Raw genomic sequence first — 26,273 nt, 5'->3', positions numbered from 1 at the left:
TCTAGTTCTACTTAAAGATGAATGTGCTATGTAGGTTTTATCAAGCATGTAACTCCATGATCAAAATCAGCAATTACTTGTTTGTGCATCTTTGGAAATGTACGTGTCCTGGTGCAGTTTTCATAGTAAGAAGTCTCACAGTACCATGTTACAGTCCAACAGGTCTCCAAAAAGATCATGATTCCAAATAAACCTTGTGGACTTTAACCTAGTGTTGTGAGACTTCTTACTGTGCCCATCCCAGTCCAACGCCAGCACCTCCACATTATAGTTTTCATGAACAGTGTGACCATCAAGTTGCATCTTGCGGTGTAACTGCTGGAAATTGGTCTCCTGTAGAAATTTGTTGTTCTCCTGGCATGGTATTCTTGTAAGCTGTTCTGATGAGTGCAGCATGACAAGCTTTGACAAAAATTCTCTTTCACCAGAACTCAAATTTCAAAGCAATAGTTCCTTGAATTGAAACAATTCTCATCCTTAATTTTGATTTCGTGAAACAGAGTATGTATGAAGGTTTACAGCTGTGTATTACCATTGCATTCATAGCTCTAACATAGTCCTGATGTCGCATAATGGCCAGTTGATCAGTTGTGGGCATTTTAAAAATTGTCAGGTGATGTGTGGGATGGCGTATTTGTAATTCAATATCCAAATGGACATAAAGAATGTAGTATCATGTTGTGGAAAATAACCCAGCTAAAAGTAAATGTTGCTCTTCAGCTGTAATGCATTTCATATTTTGTTAGAATTCTTCAATTTTATCTCCATATTTGGCAAAATCCACTGAATCCACAAGTCTGCCCCTGTTGAGTAACAAATGTTTATCCAATTTCTCTGAAAATCATGGATTCAATTTCGTTAATTTAACTTTATTAAAACGTTCTCACTTTCAAGCAGGTTAAATATGGAATAGTACAAATTTTGTGTATATTTGTCAAAAAAGTGACCAAAATTTCTGTGTGTGTGTTCTGGTGGAGACTGAATTTGCAAAATAAAAATGTGTTCATTATTCATTGAGAGACTTGACCATACCTTCACAAAAATCATATGCCTATTTATAAGTTATGGTCCAGATTTTGCAGTCAGTGATGAAGAAAGAGCATTTGCGCTGACCTCAAAAAAAAACTGCCCACAAAGACCTAGCAATCTCTGTGGCATGGATTTCCTTTTTGCTGATGGCAGTTTAAATCTGGTGCCAAGTCAAGGGATGTGCTGACATGCAGCAGTAGTAATGTCAGCAAATAGTAGCCAATCATCTCATACAGCAGACCAGAAAGTTTAAAAAAAAGTCATGTTTTCTCAATTTTAATTTTCATTCAGGAAATAAATGATAATGATTTAATCATCGCAGAAGCTAAAGTAAAGATAAACTCACTAAAAATGAAAAAAATGTTTTTTTAACAAGTACAGATTTTAAACTCATTCTGGGGAAATTTGGCGTGCCTCAGCATTTTTGGCAAATTTCATGGTAATCTGGAAGTTCATGTGCCTTCAAAAATATGGTTACACCTCATTCAATAAGGTGTAGCTTTTTTTAAAAAAAAGTGTTTTTCTAGTGAGATTTAACAACATAAGTGTAGAAATTCTCATTAATTCAACTTATTTCCCTAAGTTATTGTTTGAGATGTTGAGGCATATTGTTTGAGATATGCCTCAACAGCGCATATACTGAGAAGCATGGATAACAAATTCTGCATTTCATTGTTATTCTGCACATGTGATTATTCTAGAAATCACTGTCCATTTCAGTGAAGAATGATGCTGACAGTTTATTGGTCATTACTATTACTAAGTCCTGGCCAACATATTAAAAGTTGGTTTGTTGTCTTGCAGGACACAAATGTCAACATTCAACCTGTCCGTAGGTCTCTAGGATTCTTTTCCTCTTGTTTGTGTTTATATTGATTTGTTTTCGCCTTCAATTATTCCAGTCGAATTTCAGTCAAGCATAATCAAAGCTTTTCAGAACAAGTTGACTTTTAGTTTACAAGGTTTTTGCAAAGCATGATGTCTGGTAGTAGCATCAGTGACCATGTACCTTTTGAATTCTTGAGTATTACTAAAAAATGAGGTGTGCTGTGGAAGGTTTTGTCTTGCACTCATCAGGCCAGATTAAAAAATGCCAAATTTCAAAGCAAGCAATAGTTTATACTCTGAGAAAGGATGCTGATTGGTTGACAAGTCAACTCTGGTCAAAGCGTTACTACAGTAAATGTGCGAGGGAATGTATTGTCCCCAGCCTGTCACTGAATTCAAAGAAAAGCAATGCCTGGCCATGTTCCGTTTCTCTGCAGAGGACAGACCCCTGTCTGTAAATGTATGTATCTAATGGCAAGTATAATTGAACCACTTTGAACCAGGCCTGGCTGATAATCTTAAATTGATTGTTCATGCAATTCTTAGCCCACTCCGGATGTTCAGCAAATGCTCTACAATTGCAGACTCTCATATAACATTAGGCATTATATTCTGAGTTCTGCAAGTATGCGCTGACTGAATATGGTCTGTACTCTGTTGTCAACAGATACAGGAACATCCTGTTTAATATGATTCACCAGTCATTAGGACATAAGGCATTGGAACATGACAGAACGTCTTTTTGGCTTGACAACAGCATCCTGTTCATGGAAAACACCATTCTATTTGAAACTATTTATTGAATACATTCAATATTGAATACATTCAAAGCCAAGTTGGACAGAATTTTGATCTACAAGGGAATTTGGGTTATTGGGGTTGGCAGGAAAGTGGAATTAAGGTCACAGTCGGATCAAGACCAAATGGCTTACTCTGATAACTATTTCTTATGTAACACCCAATGCAGTTACAGACGCTCAAGCACAAAATCTCAACTTGCCGTTATTCCATTGGCTTCACGTTGGCTGACGAGACTTAAGTGGTGCGTTTATCGAACATCTTTTTGAAGGTCGTGTAAACCACATGAACCGCATTCTGCTGATCAAATTTCTTAGTTCATTTTTTTTTAAATCTACCAAATTAGTTGTGATGGTTTGCCTTTAATAAATCTATACTGGCTTTCCATAGTAAATTCAAACTTGTCCAAAAATATCAGAGCTAACAAAACAGCCAATATTTTCTCTAATTAAATTCCTGTGCAGTTCATATATCAGTTGGTCCATATTAGTTACTGCTTGTATAAGGCCACAAAAAAATTAAAAGGACTGCATGCACACTTGCACAAATTTGCTATGCATTAAAAAAGAGTACTTTGAGCAGAACCTCGTTTGACTTCATTCGAGATGAAAGGGTTTTGGAAACTTTATCTTCCAATATGCTGACCATCATGAAACTGGCCATCGTTTGGATGAATTTCTAGGGACAGACACCTTGGATCAATGATTTCCAGAAGCTGCCCATGTTTAAGGCTTTTTATGAGTTCAGCAGCCACAATAAGCTTCCAGTTTTGCATCTAACAGTTTCACTGAAGCTGTTTTGCAGCAGAAAATGAGACTGGTGATATCTCGATCTTTAATGAACTCTAAATTGATGATTGGGCAAATGTTTTAAGCTATATACTTAATGTAACAAACTAGAAATAATCCTACCATGGATCTTCCATTACATTACACATTGAGAAATTCATATGTTATTGTCACCCAGTTTCCTCCCACATCCCAAAAATGTGCGAATTAGGTTGATTGGCCATGCTAAAATTGCCCCTTTGAATCCTGAGACGCATAGGTTAGAGGGATTAGTGCTTAAAATATGAAGGGATATGGGGGTAGGGCCTGGGTGGGATTGTGGTTGGTGTAGACTCGATGGGCCGAATGGCCTCTTTCTGTACTGTAGGGTTTGTATGATTCTATGTCTCCTGCTCTTTTATTTGAAGAAGTGGATAAACCGATGCATCTCAACACTTCTGCAAATTCTTTTCGGCACAAAGCTAGAAAATTAAACGCAACTGATCTCATTGGTGTCCTCCTGCTTGATAGATCTCAGGCAGAAAAGCATCATCAGAAAACATTGGGTTCCACTGTTGTGCTGACAACATCAAACTGTCACTACCTCACCCTCTCCGTCTTGACCTTTCAACTGTCTTTGATTTGTCATACTGCTTGCCCAACGTTTATACTGGTTTAACAGAAATTTCCTCCAATTAAATATTGGTAAGACCCTATCCCAGTAAACTCCACCCTACAGCCCTTTGTGATCTCGGCACTCTTCCAAATCTGCATCATGTTAATCTGATTTTAATTACTTCAGCGCTGAAGGCTGTGTCTTTTCTTGCAGGGGCCCTAATCTCTAGAATATCATGCTATACAATGTTTTGTTATTTTACAGATGATGTAAGTTTTTTGTTGCCTGCCAATGGAGGAAGGCATAGAACAGAAACCTTTCCAAAGAGTTGTGATGTGGGGCCTGAGTGGAAGGTTATTGGGTGCAATCTGGCTTCAAATGTTTGTTCCAGTAGTTTGATTGTCTGCTCAATTTTCTTGCTGCTACAAAACTTTGACGTTTGTATAGCACTTTCAGTATAACTGTAGCTGCTCCATCCAAAAATCATGTTGGCTCTGTACCTTCTGGCATTGACAAAATAGGTATTCCACTCCTTCCGCTCCCATCTTTTTCTCTCCCTCTGCATTCCACTCCTTCCCACAGTTATAAGTTGGAAATATGTTTTGTGTGATATTGAGCATTGTAGCAGATTTGGCTAAGTTGCAATGAATGATGTAGATACATTTTCCAACTATAATCTATTAATGACACTTATTTTCATATTTTGCAGATGATCCTATGGGATTGGGATTTGAAGCAATGGTTCAGAAGTTACCAGTATCAGGTTGGTGTCAAATTTGCATTAACTTGTATATGGGCCTAAGGACACAGTACATTCTGATTACGTTCATGTTTTTGGACACACAAGTGCTTTATTAACTATTTGGCATGTCTGAATTCTGTGTTCATTGTTTATCTTCTGACCTTTTGACACATAATGCAGAATTGTTCTGAGATACTGCTAACCAGAAGCACCAGACAGTTCTTGAGATTATTAATGTGATTGACTAACAAAAAGATGCATGGGGGCAGGATTTGTCTGCCATTTCACTTTTTGTTGAATGTTAAACAATGTTGTTCCACCTCCAACTACTTATGGAAAACCCTCCACTAGAAGTCAGTTGGAAAAAAATTTCCATCAACGGTAGCTTAATCTGAAGCTCTTGCAATTATACTTTTGATTATTTGGTTTGAAGCCCTCTGCTTTCGTGTTTAGAAATTGCATCAAAAATTGCTTTACATCAGACTCTCTGATCTTATCTGTTTAGCGAACTTGGATATTTTTGTAGAATTTTGTTGTGCATTACTTAAAGTATAGTTTTCCAGCTTCTGACAGTTAATCTCGTGAAAAACCAATTCTTTCAATGAGCAGTTGGTATCTTGATATATTAATTGCATTTCTAAATTAAGTGGATAGATATGCCACAATACTTCACTTGCTGCGTTCAAAGGTGCACTGTTTTATGATATGAATTCTAACCCATAAAACCACTCTGCCGTCAGTTCCCAGCAGAGTTTTGATTCATTACTTATCTTTCTCCCCACCTTTTGTCTGCAGGCTATTTCTTCCCTTTTTCTTAGCCATCCCACTCAAAACGGACTTATGTCTTTGCATGTGTCTCTGTCTCTATCTCCTTCATAAAGATGTAAAGCATATTAACCAAAAGCAAACAACATAAATATGTGCCACTTTCTCCAACTAAACTTTAACATGTTCTTTCAACAGCAACGAATAGTTGTGCTTTTCATTAGTCCTGGGTAGTTTTTGTAATATCTTATTCATGCTTTGTTGTTCATGGACTCCCAGATCGCTCTTTCCTGCAGTATTCTGCAGTCTCTCGCCATTTAAATAATCTGCTTTTCTTTTCTTCCAGTCAAAGTGAACAGCCCCATATTTTTCCACATTATACATCATCTGTCAATTTTTGCCCATTCACCCAACCTTTCAGTATCCCTTTACAGGCTTTGTATCCTCCTTTCAACTTGCTTTCCTATCTATTTTTGTATTATCAGCAAATTTGGCTATAATTACTATAATGCTATGATCCTTCTTCCAAGTCATGAATTATCCTACTCCAAAGAGGAAAGTTGTATCTAGGCAGGCTGAGAGTTGGAAGATGGTGAGTTCAGTGGTGAGGAAAAAAAAAAGAGAAGTAGGAATAGCCTTGAGAGGAGAGGAATGAGTGATAATGTATGATGAGGAACTGGGAAATGGAGAATGTAATAGAGGAGGAGCATGGTATGAGAGGATGTAGACAAAAGATAGGAAAGAGAGAGGGTAAGATGGCAGGAGTTAAGCAGGGGTGGTTAGAAGTGAAAGGGCTAATTGGAGGAATAGAACAGTCAAAAACATTAGGCATGGATAGTAAAGGAGACAATTAGGGAATGGAAAAGAGCATTGGACAATTTTGTGCATTTCCAACTCTGGTTGTTTTGCCTTCAACTAATTGGGCCCTAAACTCTGGAATTTCCCTCCCAGCATCTTTGCCTCTTCATCCCCCTCTCCTTCTGTCAGATGCTCCTTAAAACGTAACTCTTTAATCAAGCTTTTGGTCAAATGTCCTTGGATCTCTAAATAGTTGTGTTTCAAACCTTTGATGAAGCACACTGGGACGATTGCTATATTTAAGGTGCCATGTCAGTGCAATTTCTTGAATGGATGGGAGAAAAGATGAGGCAAAGGTGCTGGGGCAGAAAGGGCAAAGGATTGAAAAAAGGAATTGGAAGGAAGAGAGAAGGGTTTGGAAGAAAATAGGGTAAGGGCAGTGGAATCCAGAAGGAAGAAAGAGAAAAAGATGGGGAGTGAGAGGAACAATGCACTTCTGTCAGCTTTGGGAAGAGATTTCCCAAAATTGTCACATTATTTAAGTTTTTCTTTGTGCAGTTGACCACACTTGATTATGGTGCTGTTGAATTCTAAACATGTAATATAGCTTGTGGACTGCTCGCTGATTTTATATAGTGGAACAGTTTGTACACTGTCTTTGAAAGAAGCTCCTTTTGGAATGGGTATTTTTCAGCTGGTTCCACAAAAAATTATTTTTTTAAAGCTTTCCACAGTTCCAATATTTTTCAAATTTTTGGAGTGCTGTTAAATTTTAATGTGTAACTAGTTTTCAGGATTCTGTTATGCACTCCTAATTTGATGTTTGGTGGACCTGTCATGAGCTGTAGTACCATACAGGTTAGAAATGGATAGTGGTGCACCACACTACTTGCTTCTGCTCATTGCATGTCAATCAGATGGACATAGGGCAAGAATGAGTGTTGCCCAGTTTTGCTGATGAAACTGAAATTGGGAGACTTGGTTAATAATTTTCAGAACCAAATTATGTTGCAAGTAGATAATTATATAAAATGGAGGATTTGCATGAAACTGACATTTTTAATACCAATAAATACGTAAAATTATCAAATAAAAACAGCCATGACAAAACATAATGGTTCATTCAGCTTGCATCACAATACGTTAACACTCTCCATCCAAAAGCCGAGTAAAATCCAGGAGAGGCAAAAAAGCCAATTGTGAAGTAGGGTGGGGGAATTAAAAAATTCCCTCTGGCTATATAGGATATTGAAAACTAATATGGTCCTTGCTTTTGTTACTTTGAGATCTCCTTCATCCACAAGTAGAGCTTGAAAGCATTTAGTGACTGCATAAGCCAACAGCTTCTTCCACAGATCCACAATTTTTCTGTGGAACTAAAAAATCCTTGTATCTAAACCGCTGTTCTAAGTGGCTTTGCCACATATAGTTGGCATCGTGAAATACAAAAATCATACATTTGTGATTAGACCATTGATCAAGTGTAGTACCAACATGCTGTGCTTGGTTGGAGCCATTAGGTTACATTTCAACTTCATTTGAAGCAATTTTTAAAAGCAGCATCTTGGCCTTTTGGCTAAGATGCAAATTTGATCAAGCCTTGGAGGAGGAGCTATGCCTGCTCCAGTCAGCTTGGATCATGTCGATCAAGCCCAAGACAGGTGGTGAGAGCCCTGTTTTGTCAGCTTGGATCGGGAATGTCTCAACTTGTTGAGACTGAATTGGACTTGATTTGATTGAATTGGAATAAAAACAAGAAAAAACATACTGTCCTTTACTGTAAGTTTTTTTGAGCAGTATGTTTTGCATTGAAAATTGGAACTATTGTTCCATTTGACCCAAGTTCTGAACATATGTAAATATTGCCTGGGCAACTTTAACCAGTTTAAACTCTAATAATGAAGGTAAAATTAAATAACATTTTAATGTCTGTGTGTTTAGATTTATCATTACCAGTAAAAGCGTGTGTTTTATTTATTTATTCATGGGGATTTGGGCATTGTTAGCATGGTTATCATTTATTGCTCATCCCTAATTGTTTCACGAGGTGGCAGCATACTGTAGTACTGTAATTTAGGTATACCCACAGTGTTGGTAGAGGAGAAGTTCCAGGTTTTGACCCACTGACAGTGAAGGAAAGATGCTGTATTTCCAGGTTAGGTGGAGCAGATCTTGGAGATCAATTTTCAGTTGGTAGTGTTTCTGTGAACCTGCTGCCCTGGGTATTCGAGGTGGCAGGTTTGGAAGGTGTTGTTGAAGGAACCTTGTTAAGTCAATATTGCTTCTAGTTTGTTTGTTATACCAAAAACCTTTAAAATGTGTCATACTTTGAGTGACTCACTGGAAGCTCAAATTTATTTTCTGAAGTTATTGGCCTGTACAGAGATTGTAACACCTGACTTGTAGACAAGCTTTTGGAAGTTGTTTAGTGAGTTACTGACCGTAGAATTTCTAGTCTTTGGTCTGCTCCGGCCACAGTATTTAAGTTGCTGGGTCAGTTATGTTTCTGGTCAATGTTTGAATGCTCCACAAACTCTATCCCATTTTCATGCCTCAGTCTTAGTGCTGTCTCAGGGTTAGAATTTGGGAGCTGTGAGAGTTGTTGAGCACTGGGGTGGAAGGTCAGTAGCAGCACCAATTTAAATCAGAACAGCAGGATAGTAACCTTCACCTACATTAGATGATGGATGGTGGGAGATTCAGTGATGCCATTGAATGCTAAGAGGAGATGGTTATTGCCTGCGACTTGTCAGATGCAAATGTTACTAGCCACTTATTAACCCAAACCAGAATGTTGTTTAGGTGTTGCTGCAGTATCTGAAGAGTTACAAATAGTGTTGACCTCTATATATTCATCAGTGGATATCCAACTTCTGATGTTATGATGGAGGGAAGATCATTGCTGAAGCAACTGAAGATCTTTGTATCTCGGACACTGCTCAAGGAACTCATGCACTGATACGCTGGGGCTGAGGGTATTGGCCTCCAATAAACACAACCATCTTCCTTTATTCTAATTATGACTAGCCAATGTGGACTTTCCCTCAATTCCCATTGACTTCAGTTAGGGCATGTATACTGTCTTGATGCTTGGGGCAAGCATCCCACTTTACTTTTGTAGTTCAGCCCTGTTGCCCGTTTGGACTGACGCTGAAATGAGGTCTGGAGGGGCAGAGCCAAATGGAGCATCAATGAATAAGTGTCATTTGATAGCACCATTGTTAAGATTTTCCATTGCTTTGCTGATAATTGAGAGTAGTAATTGTCCAGATCAGATCTGTCTTGCTTTTGCAGACTGGATGTACTTGGGCAGTATTGCACATTGCCAAGTAGTAGCTGTACTCTATCAACTTGGTGGTACTAGTTCTAAAGCACAGGTGTTCAGTACTTAAGCCTGGATGTTATCAGAGTCAATGGCAAGTGTCTAGTGCACTTAGCTCTTTGATGTCACATGACATTAATTCATTCAGCTCAAGATGAGCATCTCAGATGCTGGGGACCTTGGGAGGATGCTTACTTAGATGGATAATGCACTTGGCTTGTATGACTTAAGTTGGTTGCAAGTGCTTCAACTTTGTCTTTTGCACTGAACTCTGATTAATGGCTTACGGCAGACACCACAAAAATTGTAAGTGTATTAAAGAATTTTGACCTGTGTTGTCTAATTGTGATCAAAATGAAAATCTTTCTTCTTAAATTCACTCAGCTGTTTAATTTTTCTGAACTTCAAACTTCATTTGGTTTTGGCTGAATGCTACGTGTGCCTGATGGTTCTTAATTTACTGTCCCTCTTGAAGTATCTTGCTGAGCCCAACATTGCTTCTAATGCAAAAGAGAACTAATTTGAAGTAAAAGGCTGTAAACTAGGTCTTCACTCAGCTTTTGTGAACAGTTTGTTTTGTAATGCTGGAATGTCAAGCCTATAAATTGCATTTTCTTTCTTTTTGCAGTAGAATGGGAAAAAGAGAGCAAACAGATTATCATCAGTATTCTATGACTACAAACAAGGGAAATAAAGAAATTATGGGTGTAATATAAACAAAGTCATAGTGAATCGCGATAGTGACATGGTGGATAATATGATGTCCTTTTTCTGACCTTCATTGATTTTTTGTGTTTTCTCTACCTTTGTAATCAGCAAGCAGGAAGTTTATTGTTTAGAATGGATGACCATTGTTTTTTCCCCTCCCCCAGTTCAACTGCTTCCTCTAACAGGATGATTCAGGTCAGGCATTTTCCACATGGGGAATCACAGGATTAGACCTGTATGCTTCATTTCAGAGCACTTTGGGAGCAGGGTTAAATCTGTAGTAATTGTATGGGTAAAACATTTTTTTTTAAAAATGACATTCTTGCAAACTTCTAATTCCAAACTTATTTTTCATGCCTGTGATCACATGGTTAAAAACAATGTTTATAATGAATAATGCTGTTTACAGTGCTGCAATATTTAACCTGATCTTTGTTCCAAATTGATCATCTAGGTTATCTATTTAATTGGCACCTTTATTTATTCAAAATTATTTGACAAAACTATCTTCTCCAAATGAAAAATAATTTCAGAAATTCAATGTACTTCCATCTTAAAGTTAGTTGTTTTCTGCAACATAATAAATCTTGAGCACTGCAGTAAACCATCAGTTAGTCTCTGACCTGACAATCGCAGTTCTACACATGCTAAGAAAGCAAATGAAAACTGACACAGTCTCAAATAAACTGCCAATTCAACAACAGCTTCTGATGATGCCGCCAGCGAGTTAGTTGAGAGAACAAAACAAACCAAGTACTGTAGAAGACAGAGTGTATTAGGGTCTCGACAAACAAACCCTGGCAACTCTTGATTTGATCCTGCAGAGCATGAGCAATTGGAGTCCCTGATAATTTTGTCTGCAGACATAATGTAAATGCTGCTTGTCTATTGAAATTAATTTGTATGCCTATATTTGCCCATCAATTTGACTGACTTTTTTGTTGGGATGTAAAATACAGACTGAACTCTATTTTAAAAAAAAATTTCAGGGCAGCTAGAAAGACGAATTTGCTCTGAGGTAAATCTGCCCTGAGCATCATCTTCTGATTTCTCTAGTGTGATCCACATTGTAAAATGCAATTATTAGTTGCTTAATGATCTATTGAAATGCTACTTGTAATGGAGGAGGAAAGAAAATCCAGTTTTGTTCCAAGCAGATGAAGTTTAATAATCAAGATGCTTACTGAGTGAATAAAGTCACAAGATTCCACTCGTTTGGAACAAACAAAAATAAGCTTCAGTATACAGGATCAGAAAGATAAAAAATTTGCAATATCTACCTAATCCTCCTCCATTCAGGCTAAGTATGAGGTACTTGAGAATTAACAGACAAATTGTGGTCAAATGCACAACATGACGAATTAGACAAATCTAATTCCTTGTATTTCTTTGTCACACTATTGAAACTTTGTCTTTCTCACAAGGGTTTCTAATTTCCAAATTTTAAAGCCCTCACCTAGGAATCCTTTCCAAAGGTAGCACCCAATTGGGCAGCTTCAACAATGATTCATCTCAGGAGGTTTCAATCTTGCCTTTTGCGTTTCCTTTCCTCCTGAATTTCCAAGTACGCTAGAGTCCTCTTACAAACATAAGTTCATATCTTTGACCATGCCTAGTTGGACAACATTGCTGAAAAGGGGTACCTTTGCTCCAGTGGCCTGCAGCACAGTGTCCTCAACCTTCAGCTACCACCTCTGATCTCCATGCCCACTATGCTTTAAATCTGCACCCTGAACTCTTATAAATTTGAGGCCTGTTTCCCGGTTCCTTTCTCTTAACTAGACCCATTTCTGTCTCCTATTTTTAATCCCTTTTCTAATGCTTGGAGTTGGGACCTTTCTCTGTCCTCCTGGTTTAGGACCTCTCCCTGCTGTGTCTCATATGCTGGGATACTCGCTTAACAATTGGGCTCCGTAACTGGGTCATCTGACCTGCCCTTTCATGCCACTCTTCTTTCTGCCTTCTGCACAGGCATGCAGGGCCTGCCCTCGGCCTGAGGAATGTAAACCACCTAGATAGCACCGATGCAGCTGGTTCCTGAAAGGCCTGAGGTTTGTTGAGAATTGGAGTTCCCACATTCCAAATTGGGCATGGCTTGAATAGGTTTCATTGCACCAGTCCATAATAAAGCGCAGTTAGGTTTCAGCCACTCAGAAGGAAATAGCCACAGACCTTGGAGCATAGAAATTCTCTTGTGTTAATATGAGTGGTTATGGCACTGATATTAGTTTTCCTTGACTTAATTACTGGCTTATTTAGTTAAACCAGCAACATGTCAAGTATCCCTCAAAAAGTATCCAACAGTTCCAGCTGAGTTAAGGAGCTCATTGAACAGCTTTCCACATTTACTGTCTCTTATCAAAATACTTTCTCACATTTTATAGCCAATTTCATTTGATATGAACTGATGTATTTTTGACATCTACAAGAGATCCTTACGTGAGATGCATTCGATTTTGTAAGTATTATTCAGAAGGATTTTATCAAAATGTATTTTTTAAATTCACTTTTGAAGTATTTTGTTTCTTCCAATGTTGCTTATCATTGTGCACTGTATAGGATACATGAAGCTGAACAGATATATTACTTTTAGAAATTGAAGCTGTTGAAGCAACCAAATGAAAAATGGGAGACGGGATGTGTGGAATCATCTTTATGCCATGCTCAGACAAGCTGCTTTTGTGAATGGTACTGAGATCAAAATTGCATAAACTATTGTCACCCTTGGAATTAATTCCTGCCCCTTCGTATGAACTTCATCTTTCTGTGAGCTCTGCTCAGCCCTTTGATGTAGCACTGCATGGCTGCACAGTCTATTTCCTGTTTTTACAGTAGCTGCAATGAATTCTGCTTTTCATTAGTGCAGCGTTGGATGATTTAAAAATTATTTGCCGAAAATATGGGAACAATTAGATTTAACATGCAGTTTAGAAACTGAATCTGTTTCAGGTTTTAGGTCTTGTTTCCAGCAGAAATTGTATCGTTTATGACAATTTCAAATTTAAGATTCATGAGAATACTTGCACCAACTGGTGGTTAGTTTTGATGTTCCTGAAAGCCATTGCTTTGCATGGGTGTCGTTGATTTGATTTTGTAATGAACCATCTTCTATCTGAGAAAATTGTTCGACTCAACACAAATTTCAGTAAATGTTGCCTTTCATGTACAGTAATTTGGTTGAAAAAATACCCTTTGAGCTGTATCTTTGCTGAATAAGAACATAAGAAATAGGAGCAGGAGTAGGCCATCTAGCCCTTCTAGCCTGCCCCGCCATTCAATAAGATCATGGCTGATCTGTTGTGGCTCAGTTCCACTTTCCTGTCCTCTCCCCATAACCGTTAATCCCCTCGCTTATCCAAAACCCATCAACCCGCGTCTTAAAAATATTTAGCGAGGCAACCTCCACCACCTCAACGGGCAGAGAATTCCAGAGATTCACCACCCTTTGAGTGAAGAAGTTCCTCCTCAACTCTGTTCTAAACCGCCCCCCCTTTATCTTGAGGCTGTGCCCCCTAGTCCTACTGTCCTTTCTGAGCAGGAAGAGTCTCTCCACCTCTATCCTATCCATCCCATTCATCATCTTATACGTCTCAATGAGATCTCCTCTCATTCTTCTAAACTCTAACGAGTGCAAGCCTAGTTTATTCAGCCTCTCCTCATAGCTCAACCCCCTCAACTCCGGCATCAGCCTAGTAAACCACCACTGCACTCCCTCCAAGGCCAAAATATCCTTGCGTAAGTGCGGCGACCAAAACTGCACACAGTACTCCAGCTGCGGCCTCACCAGTGCCCTATACAGCTGCAGCAAGACCTCCCTACTTTTATATTCAATCCCCCTCGCTATGAAGGCCAGCATCCCATTAGCCTTCCTGACCACCTGCTGCACCTGCAAGCTGGGTTTTTGCGACTCATGCACAAGGACCCTGAGGTCCCTCTGCACCGTCGCCTGCTGCAGTTTTTCGCCACGTAAGTAATAGTCCTTCCTACCATTATTCCTGCCAAAGTGGACCACCTCACACTTGCCAACATTAAATTCCATTTGCCATTTCCTGGCCCATTTGCCCAGCCTATCTAGATCCTTCTGCAGACTCTCCACACCCTCCGCGCAATTTGCCGTTCCACCAATCTTGGTGTCATCAGCAAATTTCGTCACCATACACTCGGCTCCCTCCTCCAGATCATCTGTATAAATGGTAAATAGCTGAGGCCCCAGCACCGACCCCTGGGGCACTCGACTAGTCACCAAACGCCAACCCGAATAGCACCCGTTGACCCCCACTCTCTGCCTCCTATTTGACAGCCAATCCTCTATCCATGCTAACACCCTACCCCCAACTCCATGCCCCCTTACCTTCTGCAATAACCTCTTGTGAGGTACCTTGTCAAACGCCTTCTGAAAATCAAGAAACACCACATCCACCGGCTCTCCTCTATCCACCGTCCTAGACACATCCTCATAGAACTCCAATAAATTTGTCAGACACGACTTCCCCTCAACGAAACCGTGCTGCGTCTGCTCTATCAAGCAATTCCCCTCAAGATGCCTCGCTATTTCCTCCTTGATGACGGATTCTAACATTTTACCTACAACAGACGTTAAACTAACCGGCCTATAATTCCCTGCCTTTTGCCTGGCACCCTTCTTAAACAACGGCGTAACATTAGCCGTTTTCCAATCTTCCGGTACTTCCCCGGAATCCAGCGACGTTTGGAAAATAACCACCAAGGCATCCACTATCACCTCCGCCATTTCTTTCAGAACCCTCGGATGCATTCCATCCGGTCCTGGGGACTTGTCCACAATCAGTCCCTCCAGTCTGTCGAGCAGCGCCTCTCTAGTAACAATAATGTCATTGAGACCCTCCTGTCCTACCATCTTTCCATCGCTAACACCCGGCAAATTATTCACGTCCTCCTCCGTGAAGACCGAAACAAATAAGTTATTCAAGGCCTCAGCCGTTTCCCCATCCCCTACCACTAAGTCCCCCCTCTCATCCTCTAAGGGTCCAACGTTCACCCTAGCCAGCCTCTTCCTTTTTATATATTTATAAAAACTCTTGCTATCTTTTTTACATTAAGCGCTAGCCCAGCTTCATAGTTTATCCTACCCTTCTTTATCAACTTCTTTGTCAATTTTTGTTGACTTTTAAACCTTTCCCAATCCTCTTCTCGCCCACTACTCTTAGCTACTCTAAACGCCTCCGCTTTTAATTTAACACTTTCCTTTACCTCCTTCGTTATCCACGGCTTATTACCTCTCCTCCTACGGACCTTTTTAACCATCGGAATAAATTTCTGCTGAGCACCAAGAAAGATCTCCTTAAAGATCCTCCACTGCTCCTCAGCAGACCTACCTTCCAATGCACTCCCCCAGTCAACATTCGCCAATTCTTCTCTCATCCTTCCGTACTCCCCTCTATTCAAACAAAGGACGCGTGTCCGGGAACCCACTTTCTCCTCCTCCATCTGCACCAGAAACTCCACCATACAATGATCACTGTCCCCAAGAGGATCCTTCACCGCAAGGTCCCTAATTCTACCCGCCTCGTTACATAACACCAGATCCAAGATAGCTCGCTCCCTCGTCGGCTCCAACACACACTGTTCAAGGAAACTATCCCGGCAGCATTCCAAGAACTCCTCCTCGAGCCCACCGCGTCCGACATGGGTCGACCAATCAATATGTAGATTGAAATCCCCCATAATAATCGCCGTTCTATTCCTGCACGTCGCATTTTGCATGTTAACAGCCCGCCCCACCTCCAGATCATTATTTGGGGGCCTATAGACGACACCCACCAGCGTCTTCCTCCCTTTGCTGTTCCTAATCTCCACCCACAACGATTCCAATTTCTGCTCTTTGGTTCCTATATCATCCCTTGCTACCACCCTGATGCTATCCTTAATCAGCAGAGCTATGCCCCCCCCTTTTTCCTCCCGCCTATCCTTCCTAAACACTTGATACCCCTGGACATTCAGCTCCCAGTCCCTGTCACCTTGCAGCCGTGTCTCTGTAATGGCTACCAGATCATATCCATTTGTGCTGATCTGCGCCACCAGCTCATCCACTTTATTCCGAATGCTTCAATATTCTCCACATATTTTAAAAGCCACTTATGTTGGACATCATTCATTTAGTGTACCATCTTAAATCAAGTGGAAATCCAATCACTACTTAAAAATGCAACTAAAGATGTTCTGCTTAGACCAGTAAAGGCAACAGAAAGATTCATTAATAATTAGGTATGAGGATTTGCATTGTTGTTAACTGTCTTCTATGTTGTGTTTGAAGTCACCTACATTAAATTTAAGTGATATACTTGAGACGCTAATGTGGTTTTGCACTAATTGTATTCTAATGGCATTGATGTTGTTCAAACTTTTATATTTGACTGAAAGTTCACAGATTTTGCTACAGTTTCAATTCTTGAAACATTCTTACCATTTTGATTTGGATATCTGTACAATCCCACTACGTTTCTAAATTTGGCCCTGTCGTTGTCATTGAGATGAAGTAGGAGCTTGGTGCTTCTCCACAAGCAAATTTTAAAGTCTGCTCATCTGTACTGTTTATGACCAACTCGAGTGCTAGTGGAAGAAGTGAGGAAAAGGTTTTCCTGCTTGACCTTTTGTTTGAAGAAATAATTTTTCTTTAAGGTGAGGGAGATGAAATACTTTTTTTTCAATTTTAATTGAGCTGGCATGCCTCGAGCAGTATTCTTGAAATATTCACTTGAAACAGCCAACTCATTGTCCCATAAATCATGAGACAAACTATTAAGTCAAGAAATTTGGTATACAAGTTGAGATGCTTTTGTTCCAAACACAAACCAATATAGATGGTCAGTTGGTTTTTAAATCTCAATTGTGGTTTATTGGGGAGGCAGTGCCATACTGGTATCATTACTGGACCAGCAATGCAGAGACCTGGGGTAAAGCCCTGGGGACCTAGGTTTGAATCGCATTACAGCAGATATTGAAACTTGAATTCGATACAAGTCTGGAATCAAAAGTCTAATGACCCAGTACTAGGTCAAGAATTGCATCTCCTCTTGTTGGGTCATTAATTGGTTGAAAAACCTTTCCTCAACACACTGCATGAATCATTCTCTCTGTGCCCCTAATATTGTTTGAATCTATGTTGATCTTGGGATAGTTCAAGTCTCCTACTATTGTTATCCTCTTGTTGAAATTTGGCAGAAAGTTGTCTTGGTATTTATTCTTCTATCTCCCTTTCACTATTTGGGGGTCTGTAGTATACTCCCAGTAGCATGACTACCACTTTAATTTCGAAGCTCGACCTATAAAACCTTGTTGATTGACATGTTGTAGTTGTTATGTTATCCACTCTCACAACTGGAATTGTTTGTTTAACCATTAGTGCTACTGCCCTCCTTTTTTTAACGTCTTACTCTATTGTGTGTGCAGACTCCAACCAGGGATATTGAGCTGCCAGCTTTGCCCCTCCTTCAGCCAGATTTCTGTTGCAGCAATGACATCCTGCACCATGTGTCTACCTGTGTCCTTAACTCATCTGCCTTATTTGTAACATTGCTTGCATTGAAGTATAAATCGTTTGTCCCTTGCGGGACAATTTTTAAACTTTCCTTTTCCTGCAATTCCAAGTCTATCGCTACATCTTCAACATCACTACCTAATGTTCTACATCCATTTTCCTGAGCTAAATCCGACCTATCTGATCCTACTCCTGGGATCCCACTCCTGCCACACTAATTTAAATACTCTCTATCCGCACTACCAAAAGCCCCTGCAAGGATAATGGTCCCAGTTCTGCCCTGATGCAGTCCATCTGGTTTGTACAAGTTCCACTTTCCTCAGATCTGATCCCAGCACCCCTAGAATCTGAATTTCTCTCGGCTATGCCACCCAGCCAAGTATTAATTTGGTCTGTCTTACTCCTGCTGTCTCGCATGCATGAAACAGGAAGTAATTCTGAGATTACGATATTTGAGGTACTGCATTGTAATTTATCTCCTTACTTCCTGTACTCAGTTTGCCAATCGTTAGTTGTGGGTGGCACAGTGGTTAGCACTGGTGCCTCACGGCGCCAGGGACCCAGGTTTGATTCCCGGCTTGGGTCACTGTCTGTGCGGAATTTGCACATTCTCCCCGTGTCTGCGTGGGTTTCTTTCAGGTGCCCCGGTTTCCCCCCATGGTCTGAAAAAAATGTGCTGTTGGGTGCATTGACCTGAACAGGCACCGGAGTGTGGCAATTAGGGGAATTTCACAGAAATTGCATTGCAGTGGTAATGTTAGCCTATTTGTGACTAATAAATAAAGTTTTACTTTTTTTTAGTCTACCTGTGTCATTAGTACTGATGTGTGCCTCGACCACTGGCTGTTCACTTTCCCTCCCCAGCATGCCCTATAATCGCTCTTGTGACATCCTGGACCCTGGCATCAGGGAGGCAATGTACCATTCTTGATTAATATTTGTGGCCACAGAAGCATCTGTCTGTTCCTCTAAGTATTGAATCCCTTATCACTATAACCCTGTCATTCATTTTCCTTCCTCCCCTCAGCAGCAAAGCCACTCATGGTGCTGTGAGTTTGGCTGCCAGTTCTTTCCCCTGAGAGGTCATCCACCCCAAAATATCCAAAGCAGTATATGCCTTTGGGAGGAGATTTTCTGCACTGCTTTCCTGAGTCTTTTCCTGTTTCTGATGGTCACCCATTCTCTTCTGCCTGTGCCATCCTTGCCTGCAGTACGACCACCTCATTAAACCTGCGATCCATGATTTGCTCAGCATCAGAGATGCTCTACAGTGAGTCCACCTGCAGCTCCAGCTCCAAAATTTGGTTAGGCAGAAGCTGCACTTGGACACACCTCTGCACATGGTTATCAAACGTTCTTCATTTTCTACATTGTGCAAGATGAGCACATCATGGTCTGAGGTCTCCAGCCATAACATCCCTCTCGAATAAGCTAGTTGCTCCCCGAAAAAAATTGTTAGCTCGGGGCCTTGTTTATGTTAGCCAAGAACCTTGTTTCTTATTCCACACTTCTATTATAATTGTACAGTACTGTCCTGTACTCTTTGTTCATGTCTGCCTTGGTATTAAACAGTAAATTATTTAATAGATTGAAAATACTCACCAGGACTTACTCACTAATCAGCTGCTTTATTTGGCCCCACATCACTTTCTGAACTCTGCTCACAGAAGAGAGTCTGTTGCAGGTCTGGTGCTCTCTGCTCCCCAAAGGTAGTTGAAGGCCCAAGCCTCGAGCTTTCTTTATCCTCTGCTCCCAGAGGAGTGTCCCTTGCAGGTCAGCTGATTTTAGGACGAAAGTTAATGTCACTCGACTCATAATCCAGCAGCCCAGCCTGAAGCTCTGGCGACAGTGGCCCAAATGACAGCAGGTGGAATTTAAATTCAGTTAACGAACAATATGGAATTGAAGGCTAGCAATATTAATGGCAACCACGAGACTGTCATCAATTGTTGTGAAACCCTTCTGGTTCACTAATGTCCTTTAGGAAAGGAAATCTGCTGCCCTTGCCTTTCCTACCTACTTGTGACTCCAGACTTTATGATGTGGCTTATTATTAACTGCGTTAGGGATAGATAACAAGTGCTGGCTATACCAGCAATGCTCTCACCCCATGGTTAAATGAGAAAACATTCAGGACCGTTGGCAAGTCTATTTAAATCCCCTAATGTTTTTCCTAAACTTCATGGCATACTTTGTGTACCTTTTTTTTAGATTTTCAGCACCAATTAGGAACATTCTTTCTGAATCTATCCTGTCTAACAGTATGTTGATAGTATATTTGAAAAGTATGAACGGCTCAGATTGATAGTAACCTGCATGTATTTGTCTTTGGTTTGCCATTTTATAACAGTTATCAGCTTATGACTGAGTAATCAATACCATTGGTAATGACTATACCACCACAAAACTGTTCATACTGGGGAGGAGCCATAAATTGTCATCAACATAGCTAACACGTTTATTGGAATCTTTTGAGAAATTTACTTAGTCATCAAGTGAAGATTACGTGGTCTATATTAATGAATTTTCAGAAGGTACGTCTAAGGTTTCATTTGTGAGGCTTTGCAAAAATGATATTGCAGGGAAATTTTAAGCCCAGTGAGTTGCATGTCTTTACAAAAGGAAGTAGAGATCCTGATCAATGGAAAATTTTAATTGAGGATGTAGTGACAAAGTTTCTAGATGTCCCTCTTTTGCAAGTCCCTCTTCTCCATGCATAAATTATATGAAGAAGGGATCAACATGCCCTCAACCTTCCAGTTGTTTGCCATTTCAATTCAGCATCTTGCTGTCATGAACAGATGTTGATCTTCAACCTGCTGCAATGCTGCAGTGAAGCCCTGTGCAAACTGGAGGAACAACACCTCATCATCCTGTTAGACACATGACCGTGTTCTGGACTCAAGAGTAAGCTGAACAACTTTAGACTGTGAACTTTCTCCTCCTTGTAGATTCCCCATGTTATTTGGTTCCCCTGGCTCGTCCTGACACGCTGTGGAGATACCAGAGTTGGACTGAGGTAAACACAGTAAGAAGTCTCACAACACCAGGTTAAAGTCCACTTTAACCTGATATTATGAAACTTCTTACTGTCCTGCCACTACTCACTCTTGCCCCCCATGGCCACCTTTCCTTGCTGTTCAGTTTTGCTCCCAATTCTGCTCTCCTACCTTTGCCACTCTTAACATTTTCCAGTCCCTCATGGCACCAGTTCCTTTGTCTCATGTCCATGACATCGTTGTCAATCTTCTTTCTGGTTGTATCACAGCTTGGTATGGCTCCTCTCTGCCCAAGACTGCAAGAAACTACAAAAGGTCGTGAATGGAGCCCAATCCATCATGCAAATTATGCAATCCCGTCCATTGACTCTCTACACTTCCTGCTGCCTTGGCAAAGCAGCCAACATAATTAAGGACCCCATGCACCCAGAATATTCTCTCTTCCACCTTCTTTCTTCGGGAAAAAGATACAAAAGCCTGAGGTCACGTACCAACCGACTCAAGTACAGCTTCTTCCCTGCTGCTGTCAGACTTTTGAATGGACTTGCCTTGCATTAAGTTGATCTTTCTCTACATCCTAGCTATGATTGTAACAGTACATTCTGCACCCTCTTTCCTTCTGTATGAATGGTATGTTTTTGTCTGTATAGCGTGCAAGAAGCAATACTCTTCACTATGTTAATACATGTTATAATAATAGTCAAATCAAAGTTTGAATTTGGTGTGTATTTTTGGGCACACTGCCTTCAAAAATAGCTGGATCACTCAAAGATTCTGCAAAAGCATTGCAAATTAAGATTTTCAATTTATCAATAGAAGTGTGAATAGTATTGTTTCAAAAGAACATTAAACTAAACCTGATTTGGATTTTGAAACCATTAAATGTGTGAATAACAGAAGCTATTTTGTATTTTGATTTCCGAATTAGAGGACATAAGCACAAAGTAAGTTTCACGTGAAACAAAATTAGTATTATTTCTTACCACAAGATAGTGGACAAATTGATTTGGCTCCTCACCAAAGTACTTGACTGTTTTTAAAGGTTAAGTACTTCTAAGAACAGATTGAATATTATATAGATACACATCAAACGTTCACTGAAACATCATGATTCCTGTAACACAGGAATCATTGAGTGATGCATAAATTAGTCTTATGTGGATTATGCCTGTTAGGACTGTTAAGTATGGGCTATAAAGCTAAATACAATTCATGAAGTTTCATCATGGAGATTTGCATTTATATTGAGAAGTTGATTTGTTTAATTTGAAGAAAATGGAAGGGTCCTTAATGCAGAGGCAGGTTTAAATTCAGAATATTACCAAGGTAGGAGAAAAGAACAAATAAATTTGGTCGCACTGTACACAAGTTTAAAAAGTCTGTGAACTGCAGAAGCTAGCTACTGAGCAGCCCAGGAATTAGTAGTGGAGAGGGATAATGCCACATCATATTTGAAGAAATTATAGAGACGGGGAGGAATGAAACGAGAATGTTTTGTAAGTGAGATATTGGGGAAGCAGGAACCACTGTCGATCAAAGGAGACATGGATCATAGGGTAAGTGGAACTTGTTACTGAAGGGGATATAAGCAGCAGTGTTTTGGAGGTAGAAAACAGAACTTCTGAGAATCCAGTTCCCTCCTGGTGCTTAATTTCATCCTTTGCCCTTTCCTTTTCGTATTAAAATAGATCTTTATTCAACAATTTATCCGATTAGAATTTGAAAGCTATTTTGAATTGCGGTGCTACAAATATTTCTGGAAGCACATTCCATATCCAACATGTCTCTTTGTAAAACTTATCTGTTTATCTTTGGGTTCTGGGGAAAAATGATACAGTGCTTGATGTCTTTGAAAAGTATTGCCATACCAAGAATATATGCAGTGTTGTGACAGAGATCCATAATGTTACTAGAAGAGCCATATTTATACTTTATTGGTGTCTTGTTCTCGAGCAAGTATACTTGGGACTCCTCACCTGAAGGACACTCTGGAGTTCTTGTACCATATACCCGCAAGTGGTGAAAAACAAGTCTACAGCTTTAATCTTTGACATGGAGTTAGTTCTCCTGTGAACGCACACTAAATGGTGACGCATGTGTGCTTTGTCCCTGAAAACTTGGAGAAAGAGTTGCTGTATTCTATTCATATAAATCTCCGAAGTGGGTTTCATAACAACATTCTCACATAGTATATTGCACAAAACAAAATCAAAGTGGAATATACAAAATACTTTTTGAGTGAAAGGGGATGTGTCTTCCATCATTTCATTTGGTTAAGTTGATTATTTTCTTAAATTTCAATGAACTACTTGGTTACCAGTTTTGCATTGGAACCTAGTAACTCACTTAATGTGCTGAATAATACGTAGTCATCCAGAGCTGATGAGGGACACTAAGTTGCTCTGCAGTAAAATTAAAGTGAGTTTTATGTTAATTGTGTTTTGCTGACATGAGGAACACTGTACTATACTACACACTATAATAACAATAACCACATCCAAGAAATGGGGGATAAGTATTTCTTCATCGTTGCCTAACAAGAAAATGAAATAATGATCTGAGGCCATATGTCTCTGTGAAACCAGTTATTTTTCTAGAACACAAACACAAATGTAAATCTTTTCAGTTGAAACACAGGTCAAGACTTGGCTTAGTGTTAAGGAGTTTCAAAATTTCTGATTGGAGAATTGCAATTTCTTTTGGAACAAGACTACTGAATTAATCCAAAAATTGATTTCTCCTGGTAAGGCTCATTTTATTTGCAAAGCATTAACTATTACTGTTGGAAAGTTGGATGATGGATTGATGTTTGATTATGTTTCACTTGTTTTATGTAACTTTTCACAAACCATATAAAAACACTTAGGCACATTTTAAGAACAATGTTTTACTATGTTTTGTATGTCAAGGCAAAAAGGCAATAGAAGTTTAATTGGCAGAGGGTTTGCTTTACAATTATTTGTTTGGTCATTTTGTGATATGGATTTCTATTTCATTGGATTTTCGTGCAGCATATTTAGGTTCAGAGTAAAATACAGAATCATTTCTAACATTTCTGCTGACAAATCAACAGCAACTGAGTGCTGAGGTATAGCTGTAATGCGGCTAATATATTATATCTCAGTAGTCTACAACAGTGGGTAATTTGGGAAATATGTTAAGGCTTATGATGCCATGATAACTTGCCAGTATTATAATGAATGAAACAGTCTGTTTTTTAATATGTGCTTTCCTTTGTTCACTGTCTGAACTGTCTTTCTGCTGAAATGTTAAATTAAGGATCTGTCTAGCTTCTTGGAAAGATGTAAAAGATCCCAGGATACTTTCCAAAGATGAGCAGGCCCCTCGACCCGGGGTCGAAGGGGAAGGATCAGTTAAACCCAAAATGTTATCTTTGTTTCTCTCCACAGATGCTGCCAGACCTGCTTTATCCTGCCTTTTCTGTTTTCATTTCCGATTTCCAGCATCTGCAATCTTTTGCTTGTACTTCTGCTTCTTGCCTGATTTAAACAAAATGTCATTAAATTATAAATCCTCAAGTTCTAAAACTCATTCATAGGTTTTCTTCAATAGTTGACCATTAAGACAACATTGAAAAGTAAATCAATGTTTTCCTCAGGAAACAAAGGATTAATTCAGAAAGATGCTTTGCTTTTTGTAACATACAGTAAGAAAGTGCGCAGAGTATCAGAGAGATGCTTGATATAATGGGATTTTATACTGACCGTTTACAGTAATATTATCTTTGTATAAACTATCCAGACATGTAATTTATTATGATGGAGAATAAAACCAGTTGTTTTCAATGTACTGTGAATTCATACAGCATTAGCTCCTGGTCAAGCAATGTTTTAACTTTAGAACTCTTATCCTTGTTTTCAAATGCTTCCATGTGCTCACCCTATCACTAATCTTCTCCAACCCACAATCCATTGTGATATCTGTGCACCTCTAATTCTGGCCTCTAGTTTCTTCCCAATTGTAATTGCTGCACCATTTGTTCAGTTGCCTCGGCCCCAAGCTTTGGAATTCAGTCCCGACATTTCTCCGCCACTCTACCTGCCTTCCCTCCGTCAACGCACTTAAATCATAGCTCTTTGGATGAGACTTTGACATTTGACTAATAACATCATATGTGATTCAGTATTTACTTTGCTTTACAGTGCTCATGTGAAGCACCTTGGGATGTTGCATGAGAACAAATTGATAAAGGACATTTAACATGAAACATCCCAAGATGCATTACATTAAAGGCGTTATATAAATATAAGTTGCTGTTGAATTAAACGATTTTCTGTATTTATCAGACATAACTTCAAGATGTTTGATTTTAACTATAATAGTTTGAGTTTCTTTCAACAGATTTGAAAGGCCAAGATAGTAACAATGAAATTGTGTAAATTGGTGCAAATAGAGAAAATAAACATGACTGAATACTTATTGTAGAAACTTTCAAAGCCACAATTTTGTGTTGTGTTTTGTTTCAGAATTCTAGTAGTGGGTATGGAGTGGATCCTGCCGTGATGGGCGAGGCACAGAGCTTGGTTGCAGACCTTCTTGCTGATTCGTCCCTCCCTTCAAATATCACCTCAACTCTACGAACCATCAGCAGCCTGATTGCGTCCCAGCTCACATTCTCTAATACACATAGACCAAGAGTGAATCCCCTTACATCATTTTCTGACTCTTATCCCTGTTCAGAAATGGAGGACTTATCGGATAAAGGGGAAAGAATTTTTCCAAAGGTTAGATGACCATGATGTAAAATAATTGACATGACTTTCAGAAATTTGGTTGTTTGTATCATTTGTGTTGACGGTACAGCAGAAATATGAGGTGTTGCTTTGCAGTTAATTTGAATAGTTTTGTCATACGTACACTTACATGTACTTTGAAGTAACTCACGTGCACTCGTCTCCAGAGTGTTTCTGGTAGCAAACAATTGCGACAGTTGTCCAATATTTTTTAAATAAGTTCCAATTTATCACTTGAATGATTGATTAAAAGGCAGTTGATCACTTGCAGAACATTAGTAGCAGCAAGCATGCCAGCATGTAAGGGCTATATTTAACTCAGTATTTCTAGTACTTGAAATATTTCTTCTTTTCCAACTGGGGACACAGTGGTCAGCACAGATGCCTCACAGCATCAGGAACCTGGGTTCAATTATGGCCTTGGAAGACTATGTGGAATTCTATCCATGTCTATGTGGGTTTCCTCCAGGTGATCCTGTTTCCTTCCACAGTCCAAAGATGTTAGTTTAGGAAGATTGGTTGTGCTGAATTGCCCTGAATGTCCAAAAATGTGCAGGTTAGGCAGATTGGCCAGGGTTACTGGGGTAAAGTGGCGGAGTAGGCCAAGGTGAGAGTGCACTTTTGGAATGCC

At 39.6% G+C, this 26,273-nt stretch overlaps 1 protein-coding gene across 3 annotated transcripts in view; it reads left to right on the top strand.

Moving 5' to 3' along the window:
* pde3b (phosphodiesterase 3B) overlaps positions 1-26,273 on the top strand; it is a 222,405-nt gene that overhangs the window by 131,626 nt on the left and 64,506 nt on the right. For all 3 annotated transcript variants that reach the window (XM_080190157.1, XM_080190156.1, XM_080190155.1), the window contains exons 2-3: positions 4,748-4,801; positions 25,376-25,633. In XM_080190157.1, the coding sequence (XP_080046283.1) occupies positions 4,748-4,801; positions 25,376-25,633 (312 nt within the window). The remainder of the gene's footprint in view (positions 1-4,747; positions 4,802-25,375; positions 25,634-26,273) is intronic.

The sequence above is a fragment of the Carcharhinus amblyrhynchos genome, chromosome 6 (assembly GCF_965287045.1).
Source record: "Carcharhinus amblyrhynchos chromosome 6, sCarAmb.v2.hapA, whole genome shotgun sequence".
Classification (NCBI taxonomy): Eukaryota; Metazoa; Chordata; class Chondrichthyes; order Carcharhiniformes; family Carcharhinidae; genus Carcharhinus; species Carcharhinus amblyrhynchos.
This window is presented reverse-complemented; position numbering and strand designations above follow the sequence as displayed.